We start from the raw sequence: 18987 nt of genomic DNA, 5'->3' as shown, positions 1-18987 counted from the left end.
AAGCAGCACCCGGCCAGCCCTGCCGGGGCCCTGGGGCAGGCAGGGGCGACGGTCGCAGGCCGCTCAGGCCACCTGTTCTAACCGCCCGTCCTACCGTGGAGGAAACGGCGGCTGATGGGGAAGGGCATCCCCAGGCTCCCGGGTCAGACGAAGGCTCGACGTCTGCCGGGAGACACACAGCGCACATCCGACTCCCCACATGGCCGCGCGTGCGGGGGCCAACCAGCAGACGCCCCGATGGGCGATGTTTAACGCACGGGAAAGGCAGTTCTGTCTTCGGTCACCAGGAGGCCCGAGCGCAGGGCCGCCACCCGCCGTGCGCGCCTTTGCACTGATTTTCCCGTGAACGCTCACCCCGGCCAAGTGCGCCCTGAGGACCTGGAGTCCAGTGCCTTGCTCCAGAGGGGACCGGGAGGGGGCCTTGCAGGCCCGACACAGGCAGGCTGTGTCCCGGGCGCGCCCCGCGAGTCCTCCCCGGCTCGGGGCTCAGCCGACGCGTGCAGGTCACATCTGGGACGGAGGTGCACGGCTCATGAGCGTGTAGGCCGGCGTGCCAGCCGCTGGGCAAAGGAGAGCGTATCCCTTCACCTCCGACCAGCACAGCACCTCAGGTGGCCGCCGTAACCAGTGCTTCTAGAGATTTCCGCTGCAGTTAGGACTCACTCTGCGTGCCCTCTGCACCAAGGCCTCCACCTCGGGGTCGGGCATGTAGGTGGGCCGTCCGTGCCACCGACTGCCCTCTTCCCCTTCTCTAGGCCACGCGACCGTCACGACCAACACAACCCGGAGCGGACGCTCGGCCCTCGACTGCTCAGAAGCCTGACACAGGGAAAAGGGAGGGCAGATCCAGAATGTGTATATATATGTATTTTTTTTACTTCTGTCTTTAACCGTCACCATTCCAAAGATTCTAGAATGATCTTTTACACCATTAATGCCACTTGAATTGCCTCAAAACTTGGACTGCTAGATGTCTTGGTTTGGAATGCAGAGTTTGAGGTATCTGCGGTTATGTAACTCTGTAAAAATGAAAAGGGGAGGTGGGCTACCACTAGGACCTGTGACCACAATCTCCCGTCACTTTGCTGAACAATTCTGTAAGATTAAAATAGAAAAGGCACGTATCACCCTGTAAAGCAGGTGCTCAGAGCCAGCCTCCCGCCCACACCCCCCGGAGTTTCTATCTCTAGTATTTCTGATGCAGGTGGGAAGAGCCCCTGACAGACGGCGGGGCTCAAGGGCAGAGGGCAGTTTGGGTGCCCCCCACACTGTAGTTCTGTGCTCCATGGGTACAGGGAATAGCTACAGAATTCCCTAAGAACAAGCACCCCTCCCCCCGTTGCCCCACTTATTCAACAGGAAAATTAAAGACCAGGTAACTTAATTACACAACTGAGACCACTTTCCCTCGCTCTGGCCTTCTGAGGTGTTCTTTCAAGTTCACGTGCTGTCCGAAAGGAAGATTTTTAATACCAGAAAGAACTCCTCTCCTCCAATACCCACATGGAAAATAAGATAAAAGTCCAGCAAGCAAGAAATCCCAGAATAATCCAATTTGGAAAGAATTTAATTAACAAAATAAAATGGGGGAAAAGGGCCCACGGGGGGCTCTGGGGAGAGAGTTCTCCTCCCCACGGCTGACGCCCCCAAGCCTGGCAAGCCCAGAGAGGGCTCTTGGACCCGCCCGAGCAGGACCTGCCTTGACACCCAGACCACTCCGCACGATGCCGCCTCCTCGTGCGCACTCCTCATTCTATACAGATTTTAAAAACCCAACAACTGCCATTGTCATAAAGTGGCTTCTAGTTCTCCTACTCTGGCTTGGCACGTTAATGCATGCAAAGCAAGGTTTCAAGGGCTTCACCAAACAGTTAATTTTGGCAAAAAGAGAAAACAAAAAGCTAAGATTCCTAAGCAGGATTAAAAGCCACTGAAGTGAAAACGATGTATTTCTCAACAGTATGGAATGAGACTACAGCTACAATCTTTTTTTTTTTTTTTTTTTTTAAAGTCTCTGCCATCCTCTCTCCAGCTCGGGTCAAAGTTCATAGCAGCATAACACAAAGTCCTCCATCAAGCCAGTGTTCCCTGCTTTGGGGTCAGAGTTCACAGGTCAAGTTCAGTCAGTCCGAAGAATCATAGGAGGATGCTCACTGTCCTCCTCCAGCCGCAGAGCGCTGGCCTCCTCTTCCAGACATGTGCCGCCCACTGCTCCCAGCTCGTCTGTGTAGGCTGCAAAGAGACAGCACGGCCATGCTCAGGGGCTGGGAGGTGGGGAGGCAGGGAGGCTGAGAGGCAGGCTGGGAGGTGGGGAGGCAGGGGGCTGAGAGGGAGGCTGGGAGGCTGGGAGGTGGGGAGGCAGGGGGCTGAGAGGGAGGCTGGGAGGCTGGGAGGTGGGGAGGCAGGGGGCTGAGAGGGAGGCTGGGAGGCTGGGAGGTGGGGAGGCAGGGGGCTGAGAGGGAGGCTGGGAGGCTGGGAGGTGGGGAGGCAGGGGGCTGAGAGGGAGGCTGGGAGGCTGGGAGGTGGGGAGGCAGGGAGGCTGAGAGGTAGGCTGGGAGGCTGGGAGGTGGGGAGGCAGGGGGCTGAGAGGGAGGCTGGGAGGCTGGGAGGTGGGGAGGCAGGGGGCTGAGAGGGAGGCTGGGAGGCTGGGAGGTGGGGAGGCAGGGAGGCTGACAGGGAGGCTGGGAGGCGGGAAGGCAGGGAAGTTGGGAGGTGGGGAGGCAGGGGGCTGAGAGGCAGGCTGGGAGGCTGGGAGGTGGGGAGGCGGGGAGGCTGAGAGGCAGGCTGGGAGGCTGGGAGGTGGGGAAGCAGGGAGGCTGAGAGGTAGGCTGGGAGGCTGGGAGGTGGGGAGGCAGGGGGCTGAGAGGGAGGCTGGGAGGCTGGGAGGTGGGGAGGCAGGGGGCTGAGAGGGAGGCTGGGAGGCTGGGAGGTGGGGAGGCAGGGAGGCTGACAGGGAGGCTGGGAGGCGGGAAGGCAGGGAAGTTGGGAGGTGGGGAGGCAGGGGGCTAAGAGGCAGGCTGGGAGGCTGGGAGGTGGGGAGGCGGGGAGGCTGAGAGGCAGGCTGGGAGGCTGGGAGGTGGGGAGGCAGGGAGGCTGAGAGGGAGGCTGGGAGGCTGGGAGGTGGGGAGGCAGGGGACTGAGAGGGAGGCTGGGAGGTGGGGAGGCAGGGGGCTGAGAGGGAGGCTGGGAGGTGGGGAGGCAGGGAGGCTGAGAGGGAGGCTGAGAGGCTGGGAGGTGGGGAGGCAGGGGGCTGAGAGGGAGGCTGGGAGGTGGGGAGGCAGGGAGGCTGAGAGGCAGGCTGGGAGGTGGGGAGGCAGGGGGCTGAGAGGGAGGCTGGGAGGTGGGGAGGCAGGGAGGCTGAGAGGGAGGCTGGGAGGCGGGAAGGCAGGGAGGCTAGGAGGTGGGGAGGCAGGGAGGCTGAGAGGCAGGCTGGGAGGTGGGGAGGCAGGGGGCTGAGAGGGAGGCTGGGAGGTGGGGAGGCAGGGAGGCTGAGAGGCAGGCTGGGAGGCTGGGAGGCAGGGAGGCTGAGAGGGAGGCTGGGAGGTGGGGAGGCAGGGAGGCTGGGAGGCAGGGAGGCAAGGCCCGGCAACTACAGTGCACACTAAGACTAAACTGTGATCCCTCTCTGACTACAAGCTTTTTGCAGCCTTGGGCAGCTCAAGACAAAGTCCTTTATTTTCCAAAATTCATCAATGTCAAAAAGACACTGCACAGTAAATAGGGGCTTCCTGAAGGACAGGCCACACATTTTCTTCAGCGAACAGGGAGGATGGGCCTAGTTCTCAAACTGGTGATGCCGGACGCTTGACGCCAGATAGTGCTTCACCTGACGGAAAGGAACGCCTCATCTCTGAGTCACGTGAGCACGCAGTCTCCTGTGTGAGCAGATCTACAGGCTCGCCCACCTGAGGTCAAGCTGGTTGCGGCGGGAGGGGGGATGGCTGCGTGGCCTCATCTGTCTGCACGATGACTGCCCAGCACCCGCAGGAGGGGCCCAAAGGCAGGCCTTTAATGCCGTCCTCCCAGGGCCCGAAAGCTGAGTGGGGTGGGGTCCCACGCGTGCTTACTGAATGATGACACAGGACCAAGGACACCTGCTTGGCAATGTCAGAATTCAGGGTAATACTGTAGCCGAGGGGCTGCTAGCCAGGGACAATTCACGTGTGCCCAAAGCAGCCTGAGCCATCGTGACTATTTTTCCTTCAAAAATGAAGAAAATGAATTCAGCCTTGACATCCCCAGCTGACAAGAGCTTGCCTCTGAGCCCACCTGTCCCCTGCCCGGGGGAAAGTGGCGGGTGGGCCACGCCGCTTGGGGGAAAAGCGCCAAGCTCGGACTGCAGCGGGAGGGCCTGGCATCACGTGCCTTCCAGGCTCGCGTCACAGCCTTACCAAGTCTGGTCGGAGACGAAGGCACGTGAGTACCTGTGGTGACAGCTGTGCCGTAGGCCTGGGTCACTAACGGGCAGTCGTGAGAGGCTGAGTCTAAGATTTCATTGGTCGTCTCCATGCTGCCGTCCAACCTGGAGGGAGCGGACAGACAGAGACACTGAGGCCGGTCGGGGCTCCTGCCAGACGTGCTGCAGCAAAGGCAAGAGGCCGCTCAAGGTGGACACGAGTGTGCTCATCCCCGCGTGCCTGTTCCCTCGGAGCTTCACCAGATTTGTACTTGGGAAGAAGTTACACCCACGGAGATGATCTTCCGTGTTTAAGATTGAGGATCATAAACAGAATTCACTATAAAGAAAATACCCCACTTTCACCCCCGTTATAATTATAGTATTATAGTATCATTTTTAGAGAATTTCTGGATAGTTCTAAAAAAGCAAAAGCAAAATCAAACTGCACTACTTCCCAATGAACAAATACCACCGCCTTCCTTTCAGAGAGAACAGCTACATGTCACCACCACATGGCAGGTGCTCCGGGGATGCGGGCCACTCTGGGGATGACACCAGAGCATCGTCCCTTCCTTGCAACATGCTACGTTCCTGCCTCAGTCCGCCTCGTCCCGCACCAGCCACCTGTCCAACCTCCACCCGGGCAGTGAACGGGACGCCGGCAGAGAGGCGCAGGAGAGCGGGAGTGTGGGGGAAGCGAGGCCTCCCAGCACAGGCCAGCTCCACCGGGACGCGTCCCTTCGCGCCCCCGGCTCTTGAGGAGACGGCTAAGGAGAGGCCCACTTACTTGTGCTGCTTCATCAGGGTGCACTCGCCTCCCTCCTGCGGGTCCAGGTTGTACATGTACAAGTACCCGTCGGAAGCTCCCACCAGGAGCCGGGGAATCTTCTGAATTCTAGCGCGAATAAAAAGGAGCCACATTCTAGGACCGCAACTTGCAGACGATGTTCTGATTACACCAGCAGCCTTGCCTTGGGCACCCCCACCCCATGTGAACACGAGTCGGTTCCGGGCGCTCGACATACTACCTACGGGTCAGAGGAGGATCGAGCCCGCTGTGCTGCCTGAGCTGCGGCATCGAGGCTGAGGGGTCCCTGCTGTGAGTAAACACTGAGGCCCCCAGGAGAACCAGTGTGAGCGAACACTGAGGCCCCCAGGAGAACCGTGTGAGCGAACACTGAGGCCCCCAGGAGAACCGTGTGAGCGAACACTGAGGCCCCCAGGAGAACCGTGTGAGTAAAATCAGTTTCACGGCTTCTCTAGTTACTAAGGGTGGGTATTTTCATAAGCTTTTTCACCTGAGTTATTAGCTACACAAAAAGGATGTAAAATAACATTTATAAGATTCATGGAATCAGGGCGCCTGGGTGGCTCAGTCGTTAACCGTCTGCCTTCGACTCAGGTCATGATCTCAGGGTCCTGGGATCGAGCCCCGCATCGGGCTCCCTGCTCAGCGGGAAGCCTGCTTCTCCCTCTCCCTCTCACCCTGCTTGTGTTCCCTCTCTGGCTGTGTCTCTCTCTGTCAAATAAATAAATAAAATCTTAAAAAAAAAAAAAAAAAAAGATTCATGGAATCACAGGATTTTCAAGACCATATTTTCCTGCCCGGCAGGAATCCAATGGGGCTCCCGAAGCACCACGCGCGTTCTCAGGCTACTCTGGAGCGGCATGGACGGCCTCCGACTACGTTAACCAGCCGGTTCCGTAGGCCCCGAAGGGTTAACTACTGGCCACCTCCTACAGTTTTGACTTAATGGTGTTTTTTCATTACCGTTACAAACATCCCAACCAACGGAGGAAGACTTTTTGGATCAGAACACGGCAGACGAGTCATTCGAGGCTAGTGATGGTGAAGAGGCCCTTGGGGGTTCCCTCCACATCCACTTTGACCAAGTCAAAGGCCCAGGTTTGTGGGTTGTTTCTGGACCAGGAGAAACCTAGCCGGGCCCCAGTGCCACCGTCTCCGGGGGTTTGCGACCAGGTTCCCGAATGGACGGACACCAGCAAATGGGAGAGGCAACCCCGTCCGTACTCACGTGGCCAGCGAGCAGATGTTCTTGTGGCCGCAGAAAGGCAGGCGGACCGTGGCAAACGCTCTGCCCTGGTTGAACATTTCTGTTACTTGGGAGGGCAAGTAGCTGGTGGAAGCCATGAGTACCTTCCCGAAGTACCCGGTCCAGGTGGTGGGCTCCTCCTGAGGTCTAGGAGGAGGAACCATCATCAGACGGTGGGCTCTTCACCAGAACGACCAGGTCCCACTTCAGGAGCAAGTATCAGCCCTGAAACTCGAAGAGGACTTCCCCGTACCTCAGGAAAAAGGGGTGCAGAGAACGACAACGTCTCGGGAGCCTGGGAGCACTACGGGTGTGTCTTCCGGGAACGGTCAGAGGAGGCCCGTCAGGTTGCAGAGCCCAGAATAGCCGTGCTCTCCCGAGCGGCCACATTAGACTGTGGCAGATGATCAGGACCCCGCCCCCCGACTTTGCAGCAAATGTGAGGACATACAGAGCTAAATTCGTGACCACCCCCCGCCCCAGATCTCTTTAATACGAAGTCTCCAAAAACCTTATAAGCAAAATCTCAAATTATTTTCCCAGAGCCCATTTTTGCTGTTGTTCATCTTGCATATATTTTAAGTCATCTTAAATGTTCCTCTGAATAAGACAGCATACAAACAGTATTCATCCTAGTGGGTCCTGTTAAAATTTAAGGAAAGAACCAGCCCTTCACCATGCACATCCCTCAGAGTAACACGTAATTTCAATCAACTGCCCTAAAAACGGAACCCGCCTGTGGGCAGCTTGGAGCCAGCCCCCACCCCAAGGGGGCATCTACCCTTAAGTGCTTCTGTGGGTCAAGGCGCTGCTAAGAGGTGCACGGGTGCATGGACCCCAGGACGTCCATCTTCACCCTCCCGGCTTCCTCTTTCCGGGAAGGCCATTTCCCTGCCGAGCCCGGGTCTGGTGACACCTTACTCTAGAGCCAGCTCCAGGGTCTTTATTGGCAAAAATGACTAACGGCAGGACTGGGTCTGTGTGGTGTTCCCATCCAGTCAGTGGAGAAGGGCCTTGTGTTTTTTAAAACAATTGTGTCTTTGCAACTCACTTTTCTTTCACAGTCTCGAGTTTGAAGATGTGCACAGTCTCAGTGTTGCTGGATGCGGAGAGGAACATGCTGTCCATGCTGAAGGCCAAGGAGCAGATGCTCACGCACCTGCGGGCGAGCGGAAGGGGGCTGGAGTTACGTGGTCGCCCACAAACCCTGGTGCTGGTGATTAGCAACCTTTCTCCAGGGACTTTAAAATGTCAGAGAAGAAAAGTTCCCAGAACAGGCAGATTTGGGTCTACTGGTATCTTTCTTATTCCTCTCCAGACATCTTTTCTTTTCTTTCTCTCTTTTAAGATTTTATTTATTTGAGAGTGAGAGCACGAGAAGGGGGGAGGGGCAGAAGGAGAGGGAGAAGCAGGCTCCCCGCTGAGCAGGGAGCCCAACACAGGGCGCGATCCCAGGACCCCGAGATCACAACCCGAGCTGAAGGCAGACGCTCAATTAACTGAGCCACCCAGGCGCCCCTCCAGACAGCTTTCCAAAAATTTTTCTAAAGAAAGGGAAATGTTTTAAAGGTAATACCAAGTTAAGAGCAATTCTTTAATATTTTCTTAGCCAATTTTCTTTGAAATTCCAAATAACAAAGGAAATCAGAGCTTCATTACACCATTTTTAGCTGAATTAGGCTGGATTTATGGCACCAAGGTTAGTAAAAGAAAATCCAATAATTAAGTTACAGCAATTCTTAACGTGCAAGGAAACTGACAACCTTGGTAATGTTTAAGAATAAAGCAAAATTTTCAACATGCTAAGACTCTACAGTTGATCTTAAAAGTCACTGTAAAAATCCCAAAGCCTCCAATAAATGTGCATTTCCTCACAGCCCGACAAGGACAAGGCACGTCTCGCCCTGAGGGCTCGTACAAAGCTCTGGTGATCAGTCAGGGAGGCTTCCTGCTCTGCCGGCGCTCACAGGGAGGCAGGGTGCACACGGTGAAGGCGCCGCAAGCCAAGGCATGCGGGCAGTAAAGGGGCCGAGCTGGAGGAGCGCGGGGGCGGGGGGGGTTCCGCGAGAGGGTCAGGGGGCCTTCCTGAGGCACAGACACTCGACACAGACGTCAGGGGCTCAGGAGCCGGCCCGGGTCCGGGCGCTGACGCCAGCACAGGAGACCCCGTGGACACAGCACTCCTCGGTGGAACCGCTGTTCCGTGTGGCAGGAGTTGGGAGCGACAGGGAGACAGAGCTGAGAAAGCAGAGTGCGGGAGGCCGGGCTCCGAGCCCAGGGCTGAGGGGTCTGGAGTTAGCCCCACCGGCGTGAGGCGGGCCCTGGAGGCTCCACACGGGGTCTGCTGGCCCTGTGGGCACCCTCAAAGGGCAACCGGGGCCACGGTCTGAAGAACGGACCAAAGGGGCCAAGAGCAGAGACCAAGGCACACGAGAGGTCAGACGGTGGCGATCCAACCCGGGCGGGCAGGGGCGCCGGGGAGATGGGGGTGGGTGGGACTGGCCCGGGGCAGCGACGCCCCTCCCTAACTGGAAGGGAGAAGGGCCAGTGCCGAGCCCCTCTGACCCAGGGACCCGGTCGGTGACAGCGGCAGCGTCTACCAATAAGGCACGTGAGCGACGATGGGCACATTCTGGCTGGTCGCTCAGAAAGCAGCCTGGGCTACACACACAGGCGAGGAGCAGCAGCACCCAGACAACACGGGGCAGGGGCCTGCGGGACTGCACAGGGTGGGATGAACGAGGCTCCAGGGCAGAAGTGAGATAACGAGAGGAGGAAGCGGAGCAGGAACAAAAGATGACAAATCTAGAATGGCGTGGTGTAAGGAAAACCAAAGGAAAAAGGGAAAGAAACACAGGAGGCAGTGATGGGGCGGGGCCGGGGCACAGGAGCTAGGACCCTAAAGCCCGCATGTGCCGTCTGTGGGAAGGACCCCGCGGACGAGAGGGAGCGGTGACACAGTGCGAGGTCCCCAGAGGAGGGGGCAGTTCTGGAACACCTCCTGGCCCAGCGCCCGCCCTGAGGTGGGTACTCTCAGTTGGCCCCCTGGAATGGGGACCAGACCTCCGGAGCCAGTCCTGCGGCAGAGGATCCAGGCCTAAGCAGGATGGACGTTCCTTTGTCCGGAGCTGGCGTCAAGGAAGGGAGGTGTGCAGACGGACCGGGAAGTAAGTGGTGACAGGGTGGAGGGGAGCTGGGGGCAGGTTTTCAGGGCAGAGAAGCAGGACAGGAGCATGCTGGCCAGGTCAGGAAGTCACTGGCCTGCCACCTCGGACCAGGCGGAGGAAGCCACACGGCCCCACAGGCCACTTCTTCCTGATTCCCGGGCTGCCCGGCCATCGCCCTCCGTTCAGGTGGGATCACAGACAAAGGAAAACCAGTTCGCTTTATAAAAACGTTCCTTTACCCCTCAGGAGGACTCCAAAGCTTCCCCTCACCACCCAGGTGGGTTGAAAGCACTTATGCATTTAAATGGGGTTCCCAGGGCCGCTCTAAGTCTCCACTTGTTGATCCAGAGAAAACAGAACTGAAGTCCAAATGTTAGCTCCAGATCAATTCCGAAAACTTACATATCTTACCTCTTAACTCCTCTCCGGAACTCAAAGAGTTTTTGTCCCTCTGGAATGGAGAATACCCTAATCACGGTCCCCTGTGACAGGTGGAAAAAGAAAGAAAAAAGACTGTAGCCGAGGAAACCCAGCCTGTGTCTCCTCCTCAGACTCTGAAGGAAACACGAGGGGGAAACACATGTTCCCGGCTCCCACCCCCGACTGCGTATTTCCTCTGTTCTGTAGATACAGCCCCCACCAGGGCTCACTGCTTCTCCCAAACACCAACAGCCTTGACGTCACACGTACAACAGCTCTAGTTATTTCTTTTTTTTTTAAAGATTTTTATTTATTTATTGAGAGAGAGAATGATAGAGAGAGAGCATGAGAGGGAGGAGGGTCAGAGGGAGAAGCAGACTCCCTGCTGAGCAGGGAGTCCGATGCGGGACTCGATCCCAGGACTCCAGGATCATGACCTGAGCTGAAGGCAGTCGCTTAACCAACTGAGCCACCCAGGCGCCCCTGGCTCTAGTTATTTCTAAGTCCCGTGACGTTTCACCTCACACACACCATCTGCTCGTCGGGAGGCACCACCTAACTCAGCTGAGGTCTGAGAGGTCTGCGGCCCCCCCACATCCTTCCTTGTACTTCAGGCTGAGTTACTGATCAGGGGGGCTTCCAGGACCGGGCAGAGGAGTCTATGAGTGAGCAGACGAGCTGCTGCCCTTCCCGGCACGGAGGTGAGGCACTCTGGAGATGCCAGAGTCCCTGCCGCGCCCCCCAGTCCTGCCTCCCCCAAAGTAACAGGGCCTTTGTGGCTGGAGAGACAGGACTTGGGACATCTGGGAGAGTAAGAGAGAACAGCCAAGAAAGTGAACACAAATGGGACTTTCAACATCGAAATGTTAAAAGAATACTAGCAAGCTACGGTAATAAAATAGCACAACAAGAAAGAGACTCCTAGAACAAAATGGAAAACCTGAAAACAGGCAGTATTTCAAATTCGCGGGGCAGGAACACGTAACCTGACATATTTTGGAAGGTTCAAACTGTTTAGTGTAAAAACTGTTAATAATATCAGACATACACTATAAACAACCTAATTATAGAACACCAGAAACTTTCTTTAAAATGTTATTTAAAAGGGACGCTAGGGTGGCTAAGTTCTTAAGTGTTCAACTCTTGATTTCGGCTCAGGTCATGATCTCAGGGTCGTGGGACGGAGTCCCGAGTCAGGCTCCATGCTCAGCAGGAGGACCACCCCCCGCCCCGCCCCTCACCTGCGTGCGGGCACACACTCTCTCTTTCGCTCTCTAAAATAAATCTTTAAAATAAAATGTTTTTTTTTTTTTTTTTTTTTTTTTTTAAAGACAATGATTCTCTCTGGATAAACGGATACCAAATGAGTTTGTAATTCTTGAGAACCAGAAGGATAAAACAGCACAGTCACATACCAAAATAACCACAGTGAAGATTTGATCCTTTGTAGTCTCAACTTTCTGATTTAGAGATTTTTTTTACCGGCTTATCTAGTGCATAACATTAATTAGCAAGGGCTGCTGGTCCCAGCCTGTTGCGCTCCCCGAAAGCAGCACTAAGCACATAGCTAGGCCCGGCCCCAGCACCCAGCAGGATGGGGGAGGCCACGGGGGGTTAAAAGCCAATCAAGAGATTGCTCTTCCTAGCCCAGAAAAAAAAATCCTTCTATTCCTAATGGCCTTGAGATTCCACAAAGTGCTTTAGAGAGCTTCCAGGACCTAATGCAAACTACAGAGCTGAGACTATTAACCAAGGCATATCAGGATCTCACGGCCACTTTGGTAGAAACGGACAAGGCGGAAGCGTCATCAGCCAGCGGCATTTAGAAGCAAAGTCAGGCTCGGAGTCCGAGCCTCGGTCGCTGCCCAACTTGGTGACTGAGCAAATCATTTAATGTCTCTAAGGCCCTGATATGAAATGAGAAAGTGTTGGGCGCCTGGGTGGCTCAGTTGGTTAAGCGACTGCCTTCGGCTCAGGTCATGATCCAGGAGTCCCGGGATCGAGTCCCGCATCGGGCTCCCTGCTGTGCAGGGAGCCTGCTTCTCCCTCTGACCCTCCCCCCTCTCATGTGCTCTCTCTCTCATTCTGTCTCAAATAAATAAATAAAATCTTTAAAAAAAAGAAAAAAAAAGAAATGAGAAAGTGTTGACCTTGCTGAGGGGAAGGAACGGGGTCGTGAATACAAAGGATCTGTATTCCCGAGGACTAAGTGATCACAGATGGCAGCACCTTTCTTACAGAAACTCGGACGACAGGCAAGCACGGAGACCCACACCGGAAAGCTGCAGTGAGGGGACTTTTCTCAGATCTTGTTTGGTTGGCTGGGCCAAGGGGAGAGGCAACCAGAGGGAGGCTACTGTAGGTGTTTTTTTAGTGAGAAAGCATCAAAGCAAAACTAGGCAACTGAAAAGCCGGTACTGGTGTCTGGCGGGGAGGAACAAGGCAGAACAAATGAGATCGTCAAGAGCAAGGCCAGAGAGCGGGGATTATCGAGATGAGAAGAGCAGCAAAGGAATAAGATGTAGAAGCCACGCCAGGAAGAGAGCGAGGACCCTTTGCTGTCATGGAAGCTGGAGGGAAGGCCAAAGTCACTCTGTCCTACGTGGAGAGAACTTTAAAAAGACCACATCCTTTTAACCCAGAAAGTCTGCCCATTGGACTCTCCCCTTCTTTTGTGGGGGGGAGGGGTAGGGGGAGAGAGAGGATCTTAAGCAGGCTCCTTGCCCAGTATGGAGCCCGACATGGAGCTTGATCTCACGACCGAGATCATGACTTGAGCCGAAATCAGAGTCAGATGTTTAACCAACTGAGCCGAGGCACCCACTCCCTGGAATCTCTTAAGTGAATAAGGATGCAGAAAAAAGAGATTTTTATGTAAGAATTATCTATATTCAAAATGTTATTATATTCCAAATGTTATTATATTATCGCAATCTAATTAGGAACAATATAAACGTCCCCAAAGGGCAACGGTCAAGTAAACCACGACTGAACACTGTACGGCCATTAGAAGTGTTTTTTAACTTCGAGAAATCTACTATCATGCAGAGTGAAAGGGAATGGTAAATTACACGTATGGTATGATCACAATTTTGTTAAGTAACAGAAAAAGAAGGAAGGGAAACACACGGAAATGTGTTCACGCCGCCCTGGCCGGAAGTACGTCCGCGGCACGGCACCGCTAGTGCGTCCCCGAGCAGCACACGGCCGGGGCTGCCGCTGACACACGCACGCCTCCTCTGCAGGACTCCGCGCCCGCCCCGAACCCGGCGCTCCGGCGGGGAGCTACGTGTGCTTCTCCGGGGGCCGGTGGGCACAAACCCGCTCGGTGCCCGGGCTGTGTGAGCGGAAGCGCGCCGAAGCCCCGAGCCAGTTTCCTACCAGGCCACCGCAGACGCACCTTCTCCGAGGCAGTGGCGAGCTTGGTTCCGCTCGAGTCAAACGCCAGCGCGGCCAAAGGACTGTCGTGCGCCGGGATCATGTTCGCAGCTCTCTGGAAGGCAAAACCAATGTGACGTGGCCGCCACGCGGCGAGACCGCACCCCACGCCGCCCCTGGTCATCAGGCTGAAGTGCCAAGTGGCTGTGACTAAAACCCCATCCCAGTCAATACGAGAACCACATGCGCCGGAATTACTGGGGGAGGGGCCCGAGGAAATGCTGCTCGGAACCTTCCAGAAAGCCAAGCCCTGGATCCATGAAGTCTCTAGAGCTCTCTCCATTCCTCCAAGCAGCCACACTGCCGGGAGCTCCGCGCCGTGGCAGCACGGGCAGAAATCTGCAGGCAGAGGTCGCCCAGACCTGCTCTGCCAGTAAGAAGGTGGCAGTGAAACCTGCCTCGCCGAGCCAAGGCAAGGCGGACGCCAGCGGCGCCACGTGCTGGTTGCAGAGAGCGGGGACCCCGGAGCAGAAGCAGCCTCACCAAGTTCATGGTGTCGAAGACCTGCACCTCTCCGATGGTGGCGCTGCCTGGGTATGCCAGGTAGCCGTTGTCGTTGTGTATGGACAGCGCACACAGGCCTGTGGTAACACAAGGAGGCAAACACGGAGAGTCGGGTCCAGACGGGCTCCCGTTTAGTTGCTACACCCAAGCGAGCATCTGCCCAACAGAGACTGGACTAAGCGAAGGGGCTCAGACACGGCCTTGGGAGCCGCTGTGCTGGTCCGTCTCAAGTGCCACACCCCCAAACCACCTCCTCAGGGAACAGGAGGTTATAAAAACAGGCTGAAGGCCGTGGTGGGAACTGATCAGCAGCCTCAGAACTGGAAGCTGACGAAACCAATGATTATGTGATCACTAGACCAGCAGCAGAAGGAAGGTAGCTTGCTTGGTTTAAGATCAATACTTTCAAAAGCTATCCTGGTGGAACCTACAAGGAGAAAATAGCTAATCTTTAAAACGTAGAATCAGAAAAGTGGATGTTTTTCCCACAGTGAGCTTACCTGCAGGGTTGGGAGGGGTCTCCCTGATCGTGTGCAGGACTTTCATGTCCCGAATGTTGTGTATATAGAGAGACTCCTCCAGGCATACTATTAGCCGCTAGGAAAGAGAGAAGAAATAGAAAACCAAACATCAAGAGCCAATACGATCCTTGCTCCCATCTTTACTTAATCGACTCCTGGCCGAAGACGCCCCTGGTTCCTTCCAGAACACCAGGGAGACTGGACACGCGTGGCCCCGTGGACGCTGGCCGTGACCAGGCCGCCTTCCTGCAGCACCATGTGCCTCATCTACCCACCCAGTAGTGTCCACACCAGCTGCGTCTGCTCCCACAACCACTCCTGCCAACTGTACCAGGCCCTCCAACCACGCGATTGAGTGCACGACTGTGGAAACTGGTAAACTATAGCTAAGAAAGGTACGGTTTGTGTTTTCAGTTTCTTTGTTCACCCTCCCCTCATGAAAATCAGAGCAAGTGCCTTGGACGCGTCTGGTAAAGGTCAGTTGCTTTCAAAAACCCATGTTGAACGAAGCATCGCAAGATGAAAATAAAAGCCTAGGGGTTTCTAAAGTCTCAAAACTCACGCTGTGCTCGCGTTACTTGCAGGTGTCTAAGTTCACACCCCACTTTAAAGAGGAACGTACTCGTAGCTGATGCACCAAGGGGATGGTTCATGCAGGAAAGACAACTTGGCGTGCGTGCAGCGCCACGTTAGTTGGTGCGTGAATGTACACGTGTATGTTTTACGTTTAAAGAATGTTCAACATGTTATGCCTTATAACTTCCCATTGTAACCATGTCCTTCAGTTCACAGAGCAATCCCAGCAGGCCTCCACCGCAACCATCTACCCAGCCAGCTCACCGCGGACCACCGCCCACCCCACCCCCGCCCCACCGTGGTGACGTGCGTCTCACATCCACCAACTTCATTAGCTTTCCCCGTGTGGAACATGCGCTTGCCACAGAAAAGCTGAAGGATCTTTGGGGCGCTGTTACATTTTGTGGGGAAGCAGAAGCCATGAGGTGCTCTCATGAAATAAACTCAAGTGCTAGCCACCAAGTCCGTACTCTGCGCCAGACATTCTTGTGAGTTTGGGGAAGATAAAAAAGAGGAGTAAGTCTTTCATCTTAAAAGTAAAGTTTAGGGGCGCCTGGGGGGCTCAGTCGTTAGGCGTCTGCCTTCGGCTCAGGTCATGATCCCAGGGTCCCGGGATCGAGCCCCACATCGGGCTCCCTGCCCCGCGGGAAGCCTGCTTCTCCCTCTCCCACTCCCCCTGCTTGTGTTCCCTCTCTCGCAGTGTCTCTCTGTCAAATAAATAAATAAGATCTTAAAAAAAAAAAAAAAAGATAGATCTTATTAAAAAAGAAAGTAAAGTTTAAAAGAGAAATAAGAAGAAAACAGGAAAATGATGCCAGCAGACTTTTTCAAAGTAACACCTATAAAAGCGAGAGAAGGTGAACAAGCCATGACACAGCTCTATGGATGAGCATACGGTATACAGAGAAATGCTACGGCTCGTGTCTCAATGGATGAAGAAAACAGCCTGGCGGAGAGCAAGGGACGGCGTGCTTTGAGCAAACTGTTGAGAAAACAGAGTTGAGTCGGGGAGGCGGTATGAGGTGAGCGGTGCCGGGGCCAAGGGCTGGGGGACCAGGACTGTCAGCTTTCCTAGACCACTTCAGGAAACTGCGATGGCAGTGACAGCCAAGGGCCACACTGAGCAGTGAGACATGGACAGAGCACCTGGCAGTCTGGGTCAAGTGTCACTCACCTGCCTGTTCAGCTTCACGGCCAGGATGGTATTCGAGTAGCTGTAGTTGCAGATCTCGGTTCCTTTCTTAAAGTGGCAAACTTTGAGCTTCCTGGGAGCTTTGAGGCTGACGATAGCCACTAAGCTGCTTGAAAACAATCTTTCTACAATGCACACATCTTCAGTATCAGCTGAAAGAAAAAACATATGTATGTATTCACGTCGACAGGTGCAATCCGCTCACACACACAAATGCATTTCAAGTAAACACACACGTCTAGCAGAGCACCACGGGCTTACACAGTGGTTGCCTGGTGATGGGACCGGGCTGTGGGGACGGTCCCAGAACACGGCAGTGTGGAAGTCAGCTTGTGGGCAGACAGACTGGGGCTACGCTCACCGCTTACGAGCCACGGACAGACTGCTCACCGGGTCTCCCTGCTCCCCCTCCTCATTCCTCTCTCACATCATCCTGCTCACTGGGTGGCTCCTTATACACACACCCTGTAATGTGAGCTCCATGAGGAACGAGGCCTCATTTCCCTGCCGGCACCTGAGGTCCTGGCCCTTTCCTGACAAAGCACAGGCCCCAGGTAATCTCTACAGGACTTGATCTTTCCATGTCTTGTCTTCCTCATACGTAAAATGGGGATCACAGCTTCTCTCCGTTACCGTTAGGAGGGGTTGCAGATACGGGCCCCTAGCCAGCGCTCTACACCCGTTACCTCCCTGCTCCCCAAGTGGGGACACCCCTATTCACAGGATGGCGAGTTAAAAACGAGTGCACACAGCATTCTGCACAGAAATAACAGCTAGAACAGACCCTCCATAGAGTGACCTCACACCCACCCCACCTCCAGTAAATGCCACGTCCCCAGTCTTTATTTTTGCCCTTGTTTTAGTAGTAAATACCTGGTAAGTTCAGATCTAGAAGCAAAGAAAAGACTGGATTGTAGAAAAATCACAGAGGCAACAATCCACGTTACTTCCGCACGCGGCCTGTCTCTGCCATCGCAAGTACGCACACACCCGTTCCTCAACCCAACAGCGACCTGAGGCCGCACCCAATCTCCCGGGACCGGAGCGGGGCACACAGAACACAGACGACCAGACAGGTCCAGCCCAGGGGACCTGGAAGTTCTGACTATCTGAAGCCTCAGCAACGTGTCCACTGTAAATCAGATGCCCTAACGTGAAAACTCACACAAAAGATACAAAGTTACTCAAAAGGATTCCTTTCCGTTAGCTCTGCTGCTGGATTTAAATGGTGTAACAAAGACACGCTTAAGTTAGGTTAGAAACCCAACTACTAGAGAAAATGAAAGAACAAGCTCCAAGGGACCTTTTATTAACACAAAACTATTTCTAGGGGCGCCTGCGTGGCTCAGCCGGTTGAGCGCCCGACTCTTGGTTTCGGCTCACGTCATGATCTCAGGGTCCTGGGATCAAGGCCTGCACTGGGCTCCGCGCTCAGTGAGGAGTCGGCTTGAGGTTCTCCCTCTCCCTCTGCCCCTCCCCCCGCTTGCTCTCTCTCTAAAATAAATAAATCTTTAAAAAAGAGAGAGAGAAACTATTTCTAGGAAAATGCCTGGTATCAGTCGTTTCCATATAGATGTGATGGCCTGATGTGCTCAGCACGACGAGGTGCTCGCACGCTGGGTGGTAGCCAGAGTCATGTATGTACAAAGTGACCTAATACGTGCCTGTGGGGAAAAACTACAGGATTTTGCTGTTACTTAGAATGGAATAGGCAGTGAAATCAAGGGTCTGAGTCACAGTCACTTTTACACAAAACACAAGTTCCCCTTCCCTCAGCAGCAGGCTAATCTTGACGCAAACAGAGCAGGTGTCTGCAGCTCCCAGCCTGGCAGCATCTCAGAAAGCAGCCAGTCCCTTCTAGGACCTGACTCTCAGCTGCAGGGCCGAATCACGGGAGGTCCTGCTGCCACACTCAGGCAGGACGTCTGCTCCTTCTTTACTGATGAGCAGGTCTCTAGCCCTCGCAATGCCGTCTGGCACACGGCAGAGCTCAATCGCCAGGGTGACCAAACTCAGATGAGCCCGATCCGAAGCCAGAAAGTTGATCGTGTGCAGTGAGAATGTCCTTCAGGGCCCAATACTTGCTTTCTCTGACTAGCGCTCCCGGAAACTGGCGGGGACACCACATTACGACCAGAAGCTGCTGGGAGGGCTCCTGGTCGCCACACTTGGCTGGGCGAGGTGGCTGGCTGTTTAGGCCCAGGGGCCGAGGGCACTTCCTCCATCCCTGTCCCAGGTCTCCCTCTTCAGGATTTAATGACTGTTTGGGATGCTCTTAATCAATCACTTTCTCTGCTTCTCATTCTGGCAGTTATCACATTACCACTGGGCAATCAGTGGTGTCCCTGGCCAAGGCAGGCTGAACCCCAGGTCTGGCACCGCCTGGCTCCAGAGTAGCTGGTTATCAGTTTGTCGGATGATTGAAAATAGACCTAGGATTAGATTCTGGGTTACTTCCCAAACCTTTCAAAATACGATTAAACAAAACACAATAATCTCTTGACTAAGGTCCCATCTAAAAAGTGGGCTAATGCTACCCACGATATTTGTGCCAGTAGTGAAGGAGTACCACGCTCTCGGGTGGTAAAGTCCAACTGTGCTCGTTCTAGCATGAGCACTGGGCAAGCGCCGCAGTGCCACGGTCCTCAGCACGTCGGGGGTGTGACGGGGACCGAGAGAGGCAGGCCCCTCGTGGGAATCAGACTGCAGTCCTGAC

The 18987-nt window shown here is 54.8% G+C and overlaps 1 protein-coding gene across 2 annotated transcripts in view; it reads right to left on the bottom strand.

The window, feature by feature from the left end:
* Positions 1 to 1549: 1549 nt before the first annotated feature.
* Positions 1550 to 18987, bottom strand: part of WIPI2 (WD repeat domain, phosphoinositide interacting 2) — a 37144-nt gene continuing 19706 nt past the window's right edge. Inside the window, exons 3-12 of one of the 2 annotated variants that reach the window (XM_036116565.2) lie at positions 16254 to 16423; positions 14483 to 14579; positions 13962 to 14059; positions 13441 to 13533; positions 10032 to 10102; positions 7505 to 7612; positions 6436 to 6600; positions 5187 to 5294; positions 4425 to 4522; positions 1550 to 2232 (exon numbers count right to left, since the gene is read on the bottom strand). In XM_036116565.2, the coding sequence (XP_035972458.1) occupies positions 2120 to 2232; positions 4425 to 4522; positions 5187 to 5294; positions 6436 to 6600; positions 7505 to 7612; positions 10032 to 10102; positions 13441 to 13533; positions 13962 to 14059; positions 14483 to 14579; positions 16254 to 16423 (1121 nt within the window). In that variant the 3' untranslated portion in view covers positions 1550 to 2119. Of the gene's footprint in view, positions 2233 to 4391; positions 4523 to 5186; positions 5295 to 6435; positions 6601 to 7504; positions 7613 to 10031; positions 10103 to 13440; positions 13534 to 13961; positions 14060 to 14482; positions 14580 to 16253; positions 16424 to 18987 lie in introns of both variants that reach the window. The other variant, XM_036116564.2, reaches the window with a different exon arrangement.

The sequence above is a fragment of the Halichoerus grypus genome, chromosome 6 (assembly GCF_964656455.1).
Source record: "Halichoerus grypus chromosome 6, mHalGry1.hap1.1, whole genome shotgun sequence".
Classification (NCBI taxonomy): Eukaryota; Metazoa; Chordata; class Mammalia; order Carnivora; family Phocidae; genus Halichoerus; species Halichoerus grypus.
The sequence above is the reverse complement of the archived record's forward strand: the minus strand, read 5'-3'. Positions and strand labels throughout refer to the sequence as shown.